The sequence below is a fragment of the Lonchura striata genome, chromosome 3 (genome assembly GCF_046129695.1).
Source record: "Lonchura striata isolate bLonStr1 chromosome 3, bLonStr1.mat, whole genome shotgun sequence".
NCBI classification, from domain to species: Eukaryota; Metazoa; Chordata; class Aves; order Passeriformes; family Estrildidae; genus Lonchura; species Lonchura striata.
This window is the reverse complement of record NC_134605.1, coordinates 78,347,334-78,368,800: the sequence shown is the minus strand read 5'-3', so window position 1 is coordinate 78,368,800 and position 21,467 is coordinate 78,347,334. Positions and strand designations below refer to the sequence as shown.

The window sequence follows — 21,467 nt, the reverse complement described above, 5'->3', positions numbered from 1 at the left end:
TCCATCAAGTGAATTGAAATATGTGATGTGCAGTCACTGGGAAATTCTGGGAAAAGAAAGCAGACAAACCTGAGCCAGTTCAGGAGAAGCTTCTTTCAAATCGGATTTCTCTCCCAGAAATCCTTTTTCTTAATATCATAAAAAGACTATAGTCCTTTCCTTAACCTCTAGAACATAAAACAAAACTGAGAACGCCATAGGAAAAAAATACCATCACTGATTCAAGCAAGACTCTGTGATGATATTTGGAAGACAGTTTAAAAATCTCTTCCAGCCCTCAAGATAAAGCAAGTTTGTTACTTAACGATATAAATGTTACTAAAACACTGCCATCATGAAGAGCATGCTAGTATGAATTCTGAGCTAACAAATTAGATCTCTGCAAAGCTCAATCCTACTTGTGAAACAACTTCAATAGTCCTTCAAAAACTTTATTAAAGCAGAGTGAGCGGTACAGAGATAACAACAAAGTAAACAAGCTCACCAGTCATCAATCCAGCAGGTACTCCAGAAAGAATTAGAGAGTCATGTCAAACTACATCTCTCTTGACACCAAGAACAGTAAGTACCATGCTCATTTGATGAGCTATCTTGTAAAAAACCTTTCCTCTTGTATAATACCTCCTCAACAGAACGAGAACCTGGCTTTTATAAACCAAAATCATTCAATAAGCTAATTGTTGAAACTAAATTCTAAAGCTGGGACAAAAAATATGAATCTTAGCAGATGGAGAGTCAGTGGTACCGGTTTTGGCAGAAAGATCTAGAAATTCAGTTCAAGTGGAAATCAAAGGCATTTTAGGTAAATTGAACTATAACAATGATAGCAGTCAAAGTTGAGGGAGAGTATTAAGTGAAGCACCATTCTGCATTTACCAAAATACTAAAATAGGTGAATCAAAGTTTTACCTGTATTACATAGACAACACTTAGGTTACTAGGCTTTTGAGCACATTTCTCCTCAGCTGCACATGTGTATTTGTGCTTTCAAAATGTGTGAAACTGGGAAAAGCTCAGAAAAAAATGGGTTTCAAAAGGGGTAGCATCTTAGGTCCTGACAACTGTTTATAACAGTTGCAAACAGACATATTACAGAATAATATGCTCCAAGAAGTTATTACAAAGGATCTAAAGATTTAGACTTCCCCTTACAACTGGAGGTAACAGAGAAAGACCATTAAAAAAACAAAACCACTCTAGGACACTAAAACCTAATTAGAGCAGAAGAATGGTGTACAAAGGGAACAACAGTCAGCTGTTCATTAGGAACAGAAGGAAAGCAATTTTGTCTTGGGGTGGCATAAGAATACTTAATGGTGTTTAAGTCCCTGTGTCCCTCCTCCTCAGCACCCTTGTACAGGAGGGAATAGGTCACACGGTGGTGTTCAGCAACAGTATTGTTCCCTAACCCCTTCTCTTTCAGCACCTGGGGATCACAGCCATGTGCATTTAAGTGCAATCTTGCAGAAGAGAACTGTGAGTGTGTGTGACTGCAGTCAGAAATGCAAGAGAGCGGTCAAAAGCTGCCTGCAGGTGACCATGACATTGCCCTAACAGCCATTAAGGAAACTCCCCTTTATGAATAGCTGCCAAGATTTTCATATCTTAAAACCACTTCTTTCATATCAAGAAAAAACGAGCTTTTGTAATTTACCCCATAGCCAATAGTGAGCAATATCATGACTTGAATTAAAAATTTACTGTTATTCAAAATTCCCCTCCAGTACAAGGCAGTTCTCACAGTATAAATCCATTAGACAGGTAAGCTTTTTTTTTTTCTGTAAAACCAGAAAAGGTCTGCTTTACTTCTTTAATAGTTGTATGCTCTTTTAAGTAACGAAGATGTGTACAAGCAGAGCAGTATACCTAGTTAAAATCAGGCTGGAATATTTATTATAGTAAACAAACATTATCAAAAACCTCTTGCTTTCTGCTTGATCATGTTAATAACTGATCATGTTAATGAATGTGAATAACTTTTTTCCCCTCCATTTTTTTTTTCCTGGACAGTCACCATTAATATTCCTAAGAAATTAATTAATATATATTTGCAGTGAGATACTGCAAAGTTTCAGAAGTAATGGAATTACACCCACCAAATTTGATAGAGGACAGAATCCTACTTCTTTTGAAGGCCTAAGACAATATGCAAGCAAATGTCATGGAAACAGAAGCACTGTAGCTAACCACTCTAAGATGCTCCAAGACAAGGTATGAAAACCCAGTTTTCATTTAGTATTTGTTCCATAACATTCCATATCTCTATCAGCCGTAAAGATTTATTAAAAATATTAATAGTTCAAAAGAATGCAGCATCAAAGTCAAAGTATAAAGGCAAATTAATCAGCTGTGATAAAGCAAGTCTGAGTAACATCTTTTGGGAAAAAAGCCAAGAGACTGATGGTACTGTAAAGAATAATTGTATTACAGCTGGTTTCTACTACAGGCTCTGACTCCATGCAACAATTGTCAGATGTGAAATAGCATCTTACACAAAACACATAGAAGAAGCTACAGAGTAAGACACATAAAAGTAAAATATTTTTTTTAATATAAAAATATATAATTACATCTAATTACACATTACCTGCTGTTATACAAAATTTAAATTTTTTATCAACACAGCAACTGAAACCAGCTGAAGAAAGACTCCAGCTAGCATTGTAGCTACTCTCCACAGAGATAGACCAGCTTAGTGCACAGCAATCAGAGCCATGGGAATGATTTTCAATGAAAATTTATTTCACAAATTCGGTCCTGTTTGTGAACTATCTGTATGCAGTTCATGACTCTGACAAAAAAAAAAATCCTGATTAATTTTGTGGCAATGCTTGTTGGCTTATTTTCTGATCTGATGACCAATGCAAAGTTTCACTTCCCTGACTGTTACTACATACAAGGCATGTGGTACTACGTGTCCCTTCCATCCAGAAACTGAAAAGGGTCAGTAGTGCAAATAGGTACAAAAATACATTACCTCTGACATTTTTGCAAGTAAAATGCCAGGTCTTGCAAGCATAGAAAAGATCCTGTAGAAATTTTTTTAAATGTCAACAAATAATCACAAAAATCATTCCTCTGGTTACTCATATGCAAATTATGAAATGTTACACTTGTTCTTTTACTGGTTCAAGAACTTTAATGCAATATAAAGTTTAAACTGAATCCTGTAACAATGAAAAGCATCATGACTGTATTACTGTAATACTTAAGCTGTCTGAAAATAAATTAAAATAAATAAATTTACCACTTGTTGTACATGGAAGTAGTCCTATGCTTTCTATATATTTTAGAGAGTAGAGCTGATTCTACTCAAAAAATCAAACATATTCTTCCAAAAGCATCCTGGTGTTTTAAAAAAAAAAGCTTTGAAGGTTTCCAAAATTATATTATATCCAATATGGTTCACTACATACATGTTTGTATTACAGAAAAATCTGTATTACTTGGAACTAATACCTTTAAAAATGTTCTATAAATAACAAACAAAGCAATAATATTTTTGTGTACTGGCCTTTGCCTACTGGCCTTCGAGCCAGCTCTTTTAGAAGAGTAGAGGGAAGAAACCCCAGAAGCCAAATATGAATTTGCTTTGCTTTATGTTAGTTGATGGTAAAACTCCTGCAAAGTTGTTGACTCTATGCTGCCTAAAAACTAGCAAATACTGACCTCTGCCAGTCTCTTCTTCAACTAAACTCACATTTTTCCTTATCATCATATGCATCAGACAATTTGCAGAATAGATTTAAGTAGGAAACTGGAATTTTACATTTCATACTTGAAGACGAAAGGAAAACCTTGAAACTCTTCTTTCGTTAACCACATAGCAAACTTCATTTTTCACCTGTTTTGAGCCCTGAATCCTGTGATTAACTTACATTTGTTGAACAGTTGTTTCCAAAACTATTTAGAATTATCCTTTATTCTCCTGGTTGCTTTTTCTGATTACCAGCAGAACAAGCCATATTTTCCCTTAGAAATGGCAACATCAATTCACTGTCTGACAAGTCCCACAGATTCACATTTCAATTACTCTCAAAAATTAAAAGCTCTCTAGAGAATCTCATGTTGCTTAAAATATGTTTTGTTTCAGTGGTTGGATGAATATACAGATGCAAGATCTCCTTGGGATGTCTAGAGATCGCTGTTTGGAAACAAGCAACCCAACCTACTGTTTGTCAGTTCAAACTTGCCAGAACTTTCAGACAGGATGTAACATGTGCACTAACTGATTTTTAAAGAACAATTCAAAGCATACAGAACATCTGCATTTTGGAAATCTGGGAAAATTTCCAGCTAAGACTTCTAATTATTTTCCCCTTTTGGAACAAACCAGTGGACATGTCATAGTTGTACATTCCCCTATTTCAGTAGAAAGCTGCTAGAGTAATATGGAAAAAAACTTAATTTCATTTCAGAAACACAACTAGCAGCATAAAAAGAAAATAAGCTTTTGCTTTAGGAATATCTGTACTAATCACATAGGAAACTTTCATCAGGTTTCTGATCTCTGACTTCTGTAATCAAGGCATGAAGTCCAGCAGTGTCCTTCTACCTCTGTACTTAATAGACCTGTATGATACAATCACATCTAAATTATTCACCACACTCCTCAGGGGAAGACAATGAAATTTTTGTGGAAGCAAATTATAACTTTCATATCAAGCTCAAGACTTTCATTTTTAATCATGTTAATGGACTTGATTCACTATTTTTGTCATATCAAAGGCTAGGCGAGCTGATGAAAGGAACAGAAAGTACAATTACACCTGAAACTAAAGTTACTGTCAGTCAAAAGGCGACTGAATTATTACACAAGTATTCTGTTGTACCTCTTCAGTAGAGTATACTATTTGACAGGTACCTTTGAGCCTTACAGAGTACTTTTCTGTACAGTATCATGAACATGATTATTTTAAATGTGCAGTCACCAATATACACAATGGCCTTCTAAGATTTATCTAATAATACATACTAGCACCTAAGAAAAATATTCTTATAATTAAAAAATTCAGTTACCCTTTGGTGATATTTATAATGCATTTTCAAAACTGCTGTTTATAAGAACAGTGACCCAGTAAACACTCCAAATTACAAATAACACGGTAATGTAGAATAAATCATTCTGCTTTTAAAGAAAGAGTCTCTAAATGTTTTGATCATCCAGATATCACAATGCAAATGCTGATACTCCTCTGAAAGCTATCCTGTTTCGTCACATCTCACGTATACACATAATTTTTCTGAAACGCTAGGCTACGGCTTACACTAAAAAGCAGGATGGAGATCTAGCTAAATATTCTGTTTATCTCAATTCCACTATTTTTGTTTTATTGCTGTGCTCCTGACTAATAAAGAATGAGAAAATTTTATGAAGAATTTTCATGAAAACTTGAAGGTTTGTTGGCTGTCTTGTTCTGTTGTGTACAAAGAACAGAACTGGATGAAAACAATAACAACCTAGTTCTTCCAGATACTTTTCAGTTTGATAGAAAGAGTACAGAGGGATCATAAATGAAGTACTCTGTTTATGGATATCTATTCTATGATCTGAAAAAAATAGAGTGCTGGCAAAATACTTTCTACTGTATTGTCCAGTTTCCAAATCATTCCTGATCTATCAACTTCTTAGTACTGGAGAGATTGCTGTAAATTTCAGGATGAGTCAGAACACTGCCATGAAGACAAGTGACCACTTCATTAACTATTCAAGAGCTGAATCAGATGATTCTGTAGAGTTCTCATTAATTCAAATCAAAAACTCTCTTAGATTTCCCTATGCAGTTATAAAAGAGATTTTTTTCCAAAACTGATCCACAACACATATAAATCAATGTAATTTTTGGAATACAGACCTACTCATTTAAAACAGGTATGTTCTGTAGAACCTGAACCATTGTGTTGGCATCCTCACCTGAAATCCCATTTACAGTATATATTCCTAATATTTACCTATTTATTTTTGTTAGAAAGTACATACAATCATAGTTAGAAGCATGACAACAAATGCACTCCACAAGTTCCCTGACAGCTGGCTTTGAGACAAAGAAACTACGCAAAATTCATTTTTGAAAGCCTTTATGATTAATGATTCTACAACTTTATTTTCCCAATATTCAAAACAGTAGCAGGCAGAGAAAGTATTCTTTTCATTTCCTAAACAACACATGCAGAGACACCACCATATTAATGTCAACTGACAATCCCAAAGATTACTAGTACTCATAATGTAAGAAAGATCTTTCCTACTGCCACTGGCAGGGAGAATGATTAAACTGCACAACAGAAGTTCAAGAACCCATTTAGATAGCACCCATAAATGCAGTTCACTGCCTGAGAAATCAGAGAATGTCAGGCAGTACAAGTTATTAGCAAGCAAATGAGACAGCATACCAATTAAGACCAACACTCTCCTTAGGTAATCAGACTCAAGGCACTGACATCTATTCAGGCTGACATAATAAGAAAGTCAGGTTAAACAGCTCTGGCAAATAGGTTTGCATTTCAATCTGAATGTACTAGAGGACCAAGAGCAGAAAGATAAACAAGAAAAACTTTTGTTACACCCCAACCTTACTATATTTAGAACTAAAAATTATTCATAAAGGGAAATAGATAAATGTAAATATTTTCTGGGGTGTGAGTGATCTCAGTTTATTGGAAAGTAAGTGGAAATCATAAAAATCTGCTACATTCAAAAATCATGGTACTTGTATCTAGGAGTCTAATAATTTAATTAAATAAGGTGCAATTAATTTAATAAGACCTTAATTATTGATATTGGGTTAGCATTTCTTAACTTTCTACCTTTCTGATTTAAAAAAAAAAAAAGGTAGAAAACAAGTCACAGCAAGTGAGCAAACACAAACTTGAATTGGTATAAAAGTTTTACTTGTATAGCCACAGAAAACTCCTCAAAGGAATATTGTGTATTGCTAATATATTTGGGCATGTTTGTAAAGCATATGAAAAACTGGTGTATTTGAGATAGGAACAGCTACTTAAGAGATGAACTGCAAGGAACATTGCCATGGAAATGGAATATAACAACTATTCATAGGCAGAAAAGAGTTGCAAAGCTCAGTAGCATTTTAGGAGATTGACAGCAAGTTCTCTGTTAAAGGAAAATCTACAACTGCACAAAAAGTGCACACTGATATGACAACAGCATCCCCTGACTAGCAATAGATTCAGTCAGGAGCATTACTCTTACAAAAGAAATCACATTTACCAAAGAGATACTCTAAAGATGAAAGGTTTTAGCAATGTGGATCAACACAAAATACCGATGAAAACTATTCTCTCCAGATTCTCCTTTGTTCTGCTGCAAATTCTAGAGAAAAAAAAAAATTAGGTGGTCTTAGCTTCTTTGTAAATAAACTGAAGTGTTGATATCTTCTCCCAGTGATAGAGGTGCAAGAACAGTCCAAAGCTGTGCCAGGGAGTTTTAAACTGGGCATCAGGATGTATTTCTGTACTTGAGAGGATGGTGAAACATTGAACAAGCTTCCTAGAGAGGCAGTCAATGCCCCAAAGCTGTCCCTGTTTAAGAGGCATTTGATCAATGTGCTTAATATTATGCTTTAATTTTTGGCCAGCCCTGAAGTGGTCAGGCAGTTGAACTAGGTGATCACTGTAGGTCCCTTCCAACTGAAATAGTCTGTTCCATTCTATTCCATTCCATCGCCTCCAAATCTTACATGAATCACTACAAAAACAGAAAACTAAATCCAGAAACGTGTTTGTTAGAAGCAAAAATCTATGCTATCATATGATTCTTCCTAAGCCTTTATATATCAGCTTTGGTATTGAAAGTATATTTGGTATATCTGAGGCTTCCTGAAGCCATTACTTGCTATTGCACCAGAAATACATGACAATAATTGTTACCCATCACAGATAAACAGGATATCTGAGCTTCAGAAATGAGCCAGCAAGTGACTATGCCTATGATTAAAGATTTACACAGCATTTGATAAAATATATACTGTGGAAGAAAAGGCTTTCCAATTATATAGGATTATTTATGACTAACTGGCAGTGCTTAATGAAACAAATCATGGAGATAGTTTATTTGGTGGTATCTTTTGGATATATTTAATTCAGTTTCAACTTCGGTGATTTTGGAAGAACTTTCAAAATGACAGAAAATAACACAGCCTATTTTACAATGGGAATAGCACAAATAATTAACAGGCAACCAAGCATTTCAGATCACCACTAAGTCTGCCAAGGGAAGGGAAGGAAGATATAGTAATAACTCATGCAATGTTATTCAGTTATAAAAACCTATTCATTATTCTTTCATTTTAAAATCTAAGCTTTCCATTAGTATTCAGTATGGGGAGTTATGTATTAAATAATTCAGCTGTTCTTTAAAATAACATTTATCTTAGAAGAACAGAGCTCAGCAGCTGCCCTTTGTCCTTCCCTCTAAAAATCCCAATTCCACACAACTGGACTTTATTTCTCATCCAAAATGAGAGCATGGAGGAGTACCAAACAGAAATCAGCCTGAGCCAATGTAAAAATGTAAAAGAGCTCAGGAGGCAAACACAAACCAGAAGACTTTAAATTGTGATACAAGCTTTCTACTGATGTTCAAAAGCTGTCCTTAGGCCTTCCTAACTGATTGCCAGTGAGACTTCATTTACTTGGCTAAAGTAAGAAAATAATTCCTACATCCTTTCCCAAAGCAAATGAAAAGTAATAAGTTTTAGTCAGCAAGAAAGCTGGTTATTAGGAGATTACTAGCATAAAAATTAAACAGTCTGAGATATTTAGCAAAAGTAAAATTTACAAAGTAGACATGAAAAGAAATTTCACTGATGAGTGGGCAGAGCCCAGAGACCAAATTCTGCCACCAGAAGAGGTCATTTCTGAGATTATCATTAAAAAACATATAGGCTGGCAACCTGCAAGTATTCTAAAACAAATGCAATAAGTTTCCTGTTTTGATGCAACATTTCAAAAAGAAAGGACTGAAAGCTTCCAATCTTTACACAAGTATTCAGAGTCTGTAAATGCACGTGGCTTTTTCACCTTTAAACTAACTCACTCTGTCTGGGGCATGATCCCAGGGTGAGATACCTGTCCATGAAGTTTCCTGCTCCTGTGTTTTACTCCTACTTAGCACTTACCTTTGGGCCCTGCTCTGCCAACCTGTTACAGGTAGAAGAACCAGAAAGTTGATCAAATGGAACAGAGCTGATTTAGGCATATGGGAGTTATAGTGATAGGATCTTAAGTGGATAGACAATAGTGTAAGGAACAGAGTGCCATGGAGAAGCAACAGAGAATGGAAATCAAAAGGAACCAGGAAACAGGCTGCTGGATAAAGAGAATGGATGAAGAGAAAAAGAGTAAAGGAAGAGTACATGGGGAAGAAGAGAAGCAATAGTAAGAAGACATTTGTCTCTTGCAATAGAGTTGTTAAGAGTAGGATATATTAATGCAGGAATTGCAAAAGAATAACATATCACATCAAGCTGCTTACTTACAAAGCATTCTCAAAACATAAACAAGTCAAAAACATCCATCACGTCCACTAAACATGCTCTTCTCATGATCTGTGAAAGCTTTCACACTGAGAAGGGAGGAAATCAGAAGGGGATGGGATGCATCAGCCTCAGTCTTTCAACTGTCACTGTGAAATGAAAACCTTTGCATACCCCAAGCAATAAACAATATAAGTAACTCAAATAACCAGTGAATTAGGAATAATAATGCTCACTTAGTCTGATCTTGCAAAATAAACCAACCTGCACAGGCAGAAAACAATCTCCTTACTCATTAATGTTGTTTCTACCATCATGAGTAACAGTGCAAAATAATTTCTGCTTTAGTACAAGAACCTTGCTATTCATGATAAGATTTTAATAGCAATACTAACAGGAGAAAACAAACCTTTTTACATCTAACTGAAACCCTAGATACAGTAGCAAAACTTTTTCACAAATCCCTTTTCATTAAAGCATACCAATATCTTGAAACTGGACTAATACAGAGACACTTGATGCCAAATCTCTTCAAACCAAAGAGAAAAGCAAGAAACCCAAGAGCTCTTAGATCCTAAAAGCATATTCACAGATAATTTTGGATATTTTGAGTTTTATTGCAAATCAGAATTAAACCAAACTTCAAAACAACAAAACATTCTTTCTCCATCCCTATTGACTCGCAATACCACTGCTGCCTGTAGCTAGTGGGGAATATACATATACTCACATCTGGATGCCTTTGTCTAAGACCAGACAACAAGAGGAACACTTCTGAGTAAACTAGGGCAGAAGGGAAGGGAATCTCAGGAAAGACTTTCAAACAGTATGAACAAATAAGCTCAACATTCCTTGTATTAAATAGTTAACTTCTGCATTCTGCTTCACCGATCAAAAATATGGCAAGTGTGGGTAATTTTCCCCAAAGAATTTTCTGTCTGTACATGTTGACATTCTGTTTATCTTCCTCTGCTGACACTTCATTCTTTGTGATTTTGCTTCAATTCCTGTCTACATTTCTGTACTCCTAAAAACACACACTGGATTTCAGGAGTTCCCAAAAGATGCTCTTGAATTTCCCTGATCTTCTAAAACTCAACATAATTTCTGTCTATCCTTTTTTTCTGCAAGATCAATTATGTCAACAAATATAGTTCTTCATTTTCTTCTGGATATGTCATGATCTCTTCACTTGAGATGAACAGGCATTATAAAAGTCTCTAACTTTCACAATAACCAAAGTTCAGAGTTCTACATCCCAATCAGCAACAGGAGGTCGTTGTTTTCTGTCTGAAAAAACCTAATACATCATGCATTCAACTACAACACAAAAATTATTTCAGGTAGTATTCTCAAGGGGTCATTCATGCACTGTTACACTATTGCTCTTGTATGGTTGCCTATTTATTCCCTCTGTATCACATAACAAAAAAAAAAAAACATCTCTATCAGCTTCATCCTTTTCAGTTATTCAGCTTTAATGGTTCCTTACCAAGTAACAGGACTACAAGAATATTTTTCACTCTAAATATATTACTGTAGTGGAAAACCAGCACGATTACTTACACTTTCTCAACTAAGAAAGTTACCACACTAAGAAAACTGCCTATTGCTTCATCCAGGAAAATCAGAAGCAACAAACTTACATTCCATAAACTCAGAAACAATATTAAAATCTGAACATTAAATTAAATAAATATACTGAAGATTAATAACCTTTATAAGTGTTTATAAAAGAAAATTGTTTTAGTTGAGTTATACATTTTTCAGTGTGCCAAGTCAGAAAACACAAGTTCTAGAAACAAAACATATCAGATATTGATTTCCTGTAACAGTGATTAAGAGATACATTCTTCACTAAGTTCATTTCAATTAGAAAAGGTAATTTCAAATTTAGCTGTAGTAACTCTGCTTAGCTTAACCTCCAATTTTCAGGGAAGTGCTTCTGAGAAACTTTTACAATTTTTAGATTCTAACTGTATTCTAAGACATCATCAGGATTTCTTATGAAAGTTTGAACTCTCTTTATCTTAGTAGTTCTGCTTTAAATTTGAAACAGCTATGTATTAAAAAAAAGGAAATAAAAAAATAGAAAAAAAAATATGTGGCCTAATTGCTTAGTTAGCTAATGTAGAACTTAAAATAGAGAGGTTTATCTTATTTCCAGATGGGAGTGTCATCACCCCTTCCTAATATCTACAGTATAGGAAGTAGACCAGGAAAAATATGTTTCAACTGGAAAAGTGTACACATGTACTTTCCACAAGTAACTGGAAAGGTAGAAATATCAGTCAAATTTGAAATAATCGAAAACAATTCCTTGCTTGATTCAGTCAACACACTGGAGGGAAGGCATGACATCTAGAAGGACCATGACTGGCTTGAGCTGGGCTTGTGCAAATATCCAAGTTCAACAGGGCCAAATGCAAGGTCCTGCACCTGCGTCAGGGCAATCGCAAGCACAAACACAGACTGGGTGAGGAATGAATCAAGACTTTCTCCCTGGGGAGAAAGATTTGGAGGTAAAAAGCTCAACAGAAGCTGGCAGTGTGCACTTTCAGCCCAGAAAGCAAATCATGCCCTGGACTGCATCACAGGAAGCAAAGGCAGCAGGGCAAGGGAGGTGATTCTGGCCGTCTGCTCTCATGAGACCCCACCTGGTCAGCTGCACCCAGAGCTGTGACTCCCAGCATAAGAAAGACATGGACCTATTAGAACAAGCCCAGGAAGGGCCACTGAGATGATCTCAGGGCTGGAACACCCCTCCTACAAAAACAGGTTAATGGAGTTGGGGATATTTAAGCTGGAGAAGAGAAGGCTCCAGGGAGACCTTAGAGCAGCCTTCCAGTATCTAAGAATGGGCCTACAAAAACAGATGGAGAGGGACTTTTGATAAGGGCATGTACTGAAAGGACAAGACAGAATGTCTTAGAATTGAAAGAGAGTAGGTTTAGATTAGAGATTTTGAAGAAATTCTTTATTATGAGGGTGGTCAGGCACTGAAACAGGTTGTCCAAAGAAGCTGTGGATGCTCATCCATGGAAGTGTTCAAGGCCAGGCTGAATGGAGTAAAAGGTGTCCCTACCCCTCCTCTGGCAGGGGACTGGAATTAGATGATGTCTATAGTCCCTCCCAGCTCAAACCATCCTATGACTTAGAGCTTAAGAAAAAAGCCAACATGGATGATACTACAGCCATGATCTATACTAATATACAGTACACATTGCAGGGTATCCACTGTATATGATGCAACAGGAGGAGGAATAGAATGGACGAGGCCATGCTAGCTTGGGAACCACTTGCATTATTTTTTTCTGGTTTTCTGTAGTACTTCTGGTAATTTCCCCCCAGGCCACTCATACACCCTTACACTAGCAGACATGGCTCAAGAATTTATCATGCTTCAATTGCACTAAAACAACACAAGTCAAAAATTTTAATGACATTTTAATGTGTGAATCCTTGAAAAAGCAAAATAACATGGTCGAAAGACTCATGGAATGCATGCAGTCATAGAAAATCCTTCATTATTTAGCAGCACACATCCATAGTACATACTCTAAAAAAACAAGAGATGATTCCTGAAAACTAACACCATTGATTAGTAAGAAATCACACATACTACAAATGAGATACCAACTAGTCAGAAACAACACTGCAAAGTAATCCTGACCAAAACAAAGATTAGCTAGCTAGTAGATGGATGAGTGGAGAGTGAGAGCAAAAATTTAATCTGGAACTAAACTGAGAAAAAATTCCATTTTTTATGCTACTTACTCCTGTAGGCTGAAATATCAGTCCATCCACTTCATGGCTAACTTCTCTGGCAAAGTTTCCTTCCAGGAGCTGTAGAACAAAAGAGAATAAATCCTTTTTCCATAGAGAAATGCACATCAAAGTGAGTAGTAGTGGATAATACGTTACTACTGCAATCATTTGCCAGTAAACAGCTTATTTATGGTTTAACATTAGAGCTTGGGAAATGTCAACATCAACAAAGTAGCAGTTTCTACAAAGAATACTCAAGGCTAGAAAATTCTTTGTCCAAAAAGAAATACTTAGAAACCAAGATGATTCTATAAACTAGAAAACTAGGAAATATAAATTCTAATACAGGACACTACAGTCATTTGTGGACAAATTAAAAAATTAATTTGTTATTTTAACACACAAGTAGCACTTTAGATTGAACTTATTTCCTGAAAAATATTTCAGGGCATCATTTGAAATTCATATTTGACAAACTTCCTAACTAGGGCATAAACCAGTAACACAGATACATGACTGTAAAACCAACTCTTTGAATTAATTTGTATCTTGAATACAAATACTGAATATTCTATTTAATGCTTTCAAAGATGGTGAATTCTGTATGGAGGTAAATATACCCATCAAGACTAATTTACCAGAGAAAAATCATCTAATTAAACAAACTACTGAAATCAGCTAGTCAACAGTTATGAAAATTGATTATATACTTCCATATTAAATTCTGACTTGCCCAAAAAAGCAAATAATCAAGGAGAATTACAACCAACATATAATGGCAAAAATTAGGAGAATTACCAAAATATCTCTTTATTAACTTCAATTTGTTTTACTGTTGAGATGAAGAATCTGTCCTGAAGTTGTAGATACTTTTAGTAGTATTTGAAAAAACTTTGGCGTAAAAGTAACCACATGGTGATAAAACATAGCAAATACAGAATCACTGAATCACAGTCACTGAATCAAGTTTTAAAAGCATAATTTTGGCCTGGTCAAAAATTTTGTACTGAAAATTTTGTACCATTTTCTTTCTACAACTCAACTTAATAACCTGCTGACCAAATTATGACTAAATTATTCAAATGAAGTCAAAGTATGAAAGGAGCTGAGAACTAACATTTGTATCTACTAAGGCTGTACAAGTAAAAGGAATGCAATTTCATGTTTCATGGATTAAAAGCCTGATGGCCAAATACTTCAAACAATAATGATTCTAAATACTTCACTTAAACCTGTAACTGCACAGAGTGACTGATCATTTTGCCATAAAAAGTTAGCTTTTTCTCTTACGCAGTCATTAGCCTGTATTTGTGCCTGCATCTCCAACAACAAAGAAAGCCTTCACTATTCAACTTTTAGATATAGTTTAACTGGAAAAAACACACTATGAGAGTACTCTCAAGTGGAAAAATACTTTTAGAATATTTAATTCTGAATAAGAAACTATCCAATGAAACACAATTTTTCAGAAGAGAAAACCCATAATTGAAACTTGAAGCTGTACCTTGCTGCTGTAACCTGTTGCTGTCTTGAAATTTACAGCTGAAGCTCACCATGTAATGCATCTGCTACCATATGACTACACAAAAAACAATAAAATAATCCTAAATTCTTTCATAAATCTATTGTTAGTCTTTGTTTTGATTAGAGCAATGAGTGCATTGGAAAAACATTTAAACACATGCCAAAAAGTTTTTTAAATAGCGGAGTTTTTAAATTTCTACACACCATGGATCACTTGCAAGTTACTTAGCAATTCCAAAACTGACTGGCCAGTCATCTGTAATAAGAGTATGCTTCAAACTTACAAAAATGCACAAGACTGATTTCTTTAAATTCAGGTACCAAAAAAACCCTCACTGAATAACGTTAATATTAAGGAATAATGATATTTAATAATGAATAATTTAACAATTTAATAATGAATAATTTAATAATAAGGAATAATGATACTTAAACATAGGAATGATGATATTTAATGATATTTAACAAACAAAAAAAACAAGCCAACAAAAACAAAACAGAAACTTCAAACTAGTTGAGACTACTTTTTATATATTTCTGACTAACTTATCAAAAGGCATTAAACAAAGTGGCAAAGAGAAAAATCAATCACCTCTATTTCTGCCTCTTTTTGAAGTTTTTAAGGGAAATACAGTTTGAGGAAACAGTTACTTAGGTGCTGGAGCTTACAAAACTGAATTATATATTCCATCCCAAAATAAAACTTAAGACTATAGAGACAATCTTCCAAGTTAGAGTATGTGCAAAAGCAGAAAATAATTATCATGCTTTTTGGCAACTCTCTCCACTATGGTGAACATGTAGTTTTAGAAAACTACATTCAAGTACTATTACAACTTGATAAATGGAGAGTTTTTACATTTCAGAAATATATTCTGATACTTTTAATTCACTACTTTGCCAGAATTACAAAATGTAAAGGCATCTGTCCCATCAACCTCCCATCCAGTTTCAGAGTCAAACATGCTCTGTTTGGAGGTCCACAGTATTTTCACTAAGACAGCTCCTCCCAAGTGTCAATTAGACATTAAAGACAAAAGGACTTCAAATCCAGAGCAAGCCTCAACAGATAACTACACTTCTTTGTACTCCCAGTTATTCTGCTTTCATTCTCATTAGATCAATTACATGTATTTGAATAGGAAGGAATTTTCACTAGAAAGGATTAGTAACTGGGGGAAGGGAATGGAGGAAGGAATGTAAATTTTCCCTGGCATTATTCCCATAAAAATTTTCTTGAAAATTAAACTCTGTAAAGGTTGTCTGTGAACAGCAGAACACACAGACATCGAATACTGCAGAAGGTTTGGAATGACACAGAAATGAGCAGAAAAGAAATGTCTGACATACAAGCAAGTACTTTTTCTCTAAAAAAGTTACATTTCTTCAGTTTATGAACTTCAAATGCAAATATCATGGTTCATCTTTTAAAAAAAGTTGTTCAACGTTCCACATGTTCAAATTTCTAATTAACTTGAACAGAATGGTCTTTTTTAATCGGTGCCATGATAAATGGCACACCTGCTTGACTGGGATGACTGCCATGGATCAGATAAAGTGCAATGCATCTCAATGACATTTTATAAAAGATGGGTAAATGATGCATGTGAACCAGCTCTTCTGGCATCCAATTCCATGTTGCCTCATGGCATTTATTTTCACCTGAGATCCCCTTTGTTCACTCCTTTCAGCTTCCTTCTTCCCCGTGAACATTGCAATAAGCCATATACTCATATTACAGTCTATTATTTAAAACTTTTCCTTTCATACTTTTCAACTAAATTTAAAATTATCCCTACATCTAATAACACTTCTCTAAGCAAAAGAATGGTATATTTACATGGATTGAGTGGAGCTGTATGATGAGTAACAGGATTTCTCCTTGCTCTTAACCACTGAGAAGAGCAGCAAAAGAGCACTAATAACTTGCTGAAGCTGATTTTGCTAAAACACTGAACCAGTCAGCAGTTCTTCTGTGGATAATTGAAAATTCACACTTTAGAGATCTCTCTGTACTTATACCAATGAAGAAATCACTTTGCTCCTTCAGCAGGAAGGGGAGAAAATTTAAGTGCATACAGATTCCATACAATGCTAATAGGTTTTCATTAGTGTTTTGGTATTTCTGAGCCAAGACACATAATTCTATGAGTTCACAGATATTACATTATACATAAAATAAATAAATCCAGCAGGTACTACTGTGCCTTTTCCTTCCCCTTGCAAAAAAAAAAAAAAATCTCATGGAAACACAACACAGTATGAGTAATGAGGATTCTAAAATATAATGATGACTCTGCAAAGTCATGCTGACTTTCTACAAAAAATTATTGATCTCCTGTGTCACAATATGCAAGTACTGCTAACCATTTAGTCTGCATTTCTGATTCAAAATTGACACTGCTTGCTAGCCTCCTGAAATACTTAGGGATACAGAAAAAATCCCTTTGAATGTTATAATACAAGACAAATGCATGTCCCTTTTCCTTGCTTTTTCAGTTTCAGAACTGCTATATACTTCACTTCAAGTCAAGATAGAAGAACTCTGCCTGCAGTCCCTATGGAGTTTTCCAGATCCACCTTCAAATTACTGATCATCTGGACCTGTTCACTCTACAGAGAGCTGTAACAGGAAATATACTTCACTCTAAAGTATTAGTTACAAATAAGCTATTAATTTAATTGCCAGTCAGCCAGAACATAAAACACCTTCATACATGGGCCTAATATCATTCCTAACTTTACAGAGCCAGCATCTTCATTGTCTTAGGTTTCAGTCCAACTTAAAGGACTATCCCTTTCTCCAAGGATGACAGCCCTCTCCATCAGCCTCAAAGAAATTCTTACATCCTGACAACTGTTGAGTTTTATAAACATGAGCTCATACATCTGTGTAGATAACCTACTACATAAATCTTCATAAATCCTCTTTTTGAATGACATCAAAAATCCCACAGAATGACTTTTATGCTAAGATCATTTAAAATAATGCAAAAATAGTCTGGCTCAGATTCATCCCAACGATCACATTTCCCAAAAATAAATCAGTCTGTATCAGGCAATGATGGAGCTATCACCCAAATGACTAACATTCTAAACTCCACCTTTCAAACAGTATATTTTGAAAAGGAGGCCTCCTGAAAAAGAACTAAGCATGCATTTGGTGAGGTATAAGCTTCCTTTCAGATGATACACAGGATGCTGTGCAATGCTTCAAAACATTATCAAATGCAGCCTAATGTCAAGTGAGGGAAGTGGCTGTAGCTCCTTTCTCCTCACCAGGATCTTTCCAGTTTCCCCTGTCCTGCAATCTGTTTTGGTTTGTTTTGTGTCTGAAAGCAGAGAAGGTACCAACAGAACAGTTGCTTTCAGTCTCAAAGCAAAAAATCATCAAATAGCATGTGAGTAACTATGTCATAGGGAAGAAAAGTTGCATATATTATTTAAAAATTAAACACAGAATCTCAACCTTTCCACAAACAGAAGTTGGCTACTTCACATTTTAAAAGAAATAGAGCCCAAACCAAAGTCTTTTGAGAAGTTTTGACTTCATTTCACTGACTGTATTGCTATAAATACATGGTAAAACTTTAAAAATAAACTTTAGTGACTCTGGAGAATTCACGGTTTTGAGAATTAAAGGGAGAACACAACTTCTGAAGTATAGATTTAAAAAAGGGGAAAAAAAACCCAAATACAAACACATGAAATTCAATCCATGCAGACTTTTATCTTTTTCACATTCAGGATTCCAACAACTCATCTAACATTTAATATTTACTTGTTTTTAGCAAGTAAAACATCTGATCTAAACAAACCTAGTGTAAATTAACAATCCGGGGGCAGATGGGAGATGATCAAAGATACATCTATGGCAGTTCTATTGCTTCCTATCTTCCCTGCTCCAAACCAGACATAATCTGGATCATCATTTCAGACTAACTTTCAGACAGCTATGAGGATGAAACCTTCTCCTCTCACAAATATATAAGTTCCTCTTCAAGTGATATGCTCAAGTGCCAAGTAATTTATTTAGAAAGCTCTGCAATCTCAAATTACAGCATGCTGTGATGGAGAACCACAATCTTCATTAAGCTGTCCAATGAAGTACTGCCTGTGCAATTAAAATATTAATTCCTATTTCTCAGCAATTTTTTTCTTCCTTCAGCTTTTCTTCCTTACTCCACTTTTTAGACTCTGACCAAGACATCTCTTAGAGGTTTTGGTTTTTTTTTAAAAAAAACAAAGTTCACATTTGAAATATTTGAAATATTTTGTAAGGAAGCATATGTAACTCTTCAAATATTCCAATGTGTCCTCAAAAGATATCCCACAGATACCATGTTTTTATCAAATGAAACCATGCCATTTAGACTCACAGAATATTCCAGAAGGGCCACAGCAGCACAAAAAAAAAAAAAAATATATAAATGCACTCCCTGTTCTCTTTCACAGGAGATTCCTTTCAAGGAGATCTCTGCATACTTGAGCACTTGCCAAAATATTTGGCCAGCCAATGGTTTATTAAAACTGGCTGCTTGCTTCAAAGTGGTTCCTTCCAAGTAATTCTGAAGATCCTGAAATCACAGTCCGTGATCTCAGGAGTGTGACTTAAAACATGGTCATAAAGTAAAGATTTCTACTTCATGGTTAACATTAATTTCCCTCTCAAAACCACAAGTGATCTCTCATTTATATGATTTCAAGCTTTCCTCCAAATGACCTATAAAAATGTTGAAAAGCAGATTTTCAATAATTTAACATGACCTGGTTTCCCCTGCATCAATCAAAATATGATATGCTACCTTACATCAAATAAATCGGGTAAGAACAGTATCAGCTGAAGTGTATCTGCATCAGGGCAATGTCCAATTCTATAATGCATCCTTCTTCATTAGTTATTGTATTTAGCTATATTTATCTTACCAGCAATAAAAGGCAAGAAAGAAAATGCATCATAACTGAGAATACAGTTAGAAAACCACAGCTTATACTAAATATTCTTAAGCTAATATGCTAAGAAAAAATCATGAAGTAACAAAATATTTCCTGGTCCATGTCAATGATCTAAAATATGCATAAAGGAAAAGTAGGATCAAAAACTGTAGAAAATAAATTAAAATCTGAGCTCTCCAAGAAGTAATTGCTTAAAGAAGTTTCCTATGCTAATTAGGAACCAACACATATTGAAGATAACTGCTACATTTTTAGTAAACCCGTGAAATTATCTACTTTGCCCTAACTGCATAAGGAACACAAAGTATAAACTTCTCACTTGCTCATTACTTAAAAAGAAATTTTATGCTTTTCGGCTGTAAAATCAGGGCTGTAAAACTGTAGGAAAATCCTTTAAAAAATTCATGCTCAAAGCTCAAATCCTAGCTTTCACATGGCCATCCAACTCAAGATGCTAATTCTAGACAAAAACAGAGAAAAGCTGCAAATTATTATGTCTGTATGAACAAGTACATATTGAAAGTACTTGATGTCAACCAGTAACCCAGTAACTTAACAAAAAGAGTAAAAGTAAACTCTCAAGGTTCACCTGTTTAACAAAATCATCAGTATTTTGAACTGTGTAATCTCTGGCAACAGCTGAATCATATGGTGATGAAAAATGTATCAAATGACTGTGTAAAGATGTATGGGAACTTTTTCAGTTGATAAAATTTTAAAATGTGTACTTTTTATAAAATATTATTCTATGGAAAGCCTTTCAATTTTTTAATTTACTAGAAGCTCTGAAATCAATCATTCTGAAAGACTAAAAATAACCTCTTTACCAAGTTAATCATACAGAACATTTTGGCTCAAAAGATATGAAAAACACCTAATTATGGCAATAGATTTGTTCCCTATAAGAATGAAGGCAGATAATGGCAGCATTGTGAGACTGATGTTCACTAATATGATCAAGAGACTAATTATTATCCATGAATCATTTGTAGCATTCAAAACTTGATTAATGTCAGGTCAAGTTTAACATGTGATAGGTTTTATTAGTAATGCTCAGCTATCCCACAGCTTGTCAATGTACACGAGTGCCATCTGTTAGGTGTAGGAATAGCCAACAGTCACAACAAAAACACATTGGCAACAACTGGTCACTGAAGTAGGTTTTAAGAATTCCATAAGGAATACCCTAGTAATTTTAAACACAATAGACCAGAATCCAGTACTAAAGAACTGCTAAAGATAGGAGACTTGAAAAAAGTGAGCATGCAAGGCATGTTTCTCTCTTTTGAAAGGTCAGTCGAAGGTATGTTCATACTTCACAGTCTGACCAGTTTCTAGCAACAAATATTTTTTTGCAAAAGAAGTATGCAAGAGAGTAGCTTCCTCTCTACACTCCTCCATGGATGTTTAGCAAGCATTCCCGTAGAGAATACACTGTTTTACCCTTTTGAGCATCACTAATAATATAGAGGATGCTCAATCTGAAATTCATATTCCACACAAAAAAAAAATAAAAAAAAAAAAAAATAAAAATTCACTGACAGTCTTCCATTTGTTTTAATTACAGATAATGGCAAGAGGAAATCCTTTTGTGGGCAGGTCACTTTTTAGCATTTCCCAGCACTTTGTGGAGGTCAGATTTACCAGGGGTCACCTCTCCCATGTACAGCCCATTATAGCAGGACAGGAAGTCACCTGGAAACTTCCACTGAACCTCCACAA

General features: G+C 34.9%; 1 protein-coding gene across 2 annotated transcripts in view; it reads right to left on the bottom strand.

Moving 5' to 3' along the window:
- The window catches only part of RNGTT (RNA guanylyltransferase and 5'-phosphatase), a 169,530-nt gene that overhangs the window by 75,934 nt on the left and 72,129 nt on the right, over positions 1–21,467 (bottom strand). For both annotated transcript variants that reach the window (XR_002466815.3, XM_021545647.2), the window contains exon 12: positions 13,275–13,343. Coding sequence is in view for 1 of the 2 variants with exons in the window: in XM_021545647.2 (XP_021401322.1) it covers positions 13,275–13,343 (69 nt within the window). In the remaining variant the exon portion in view is untranslated. The remainder of the gene's footprint in view (positions 1–13,274; positions 13,344–21,467) is intronic.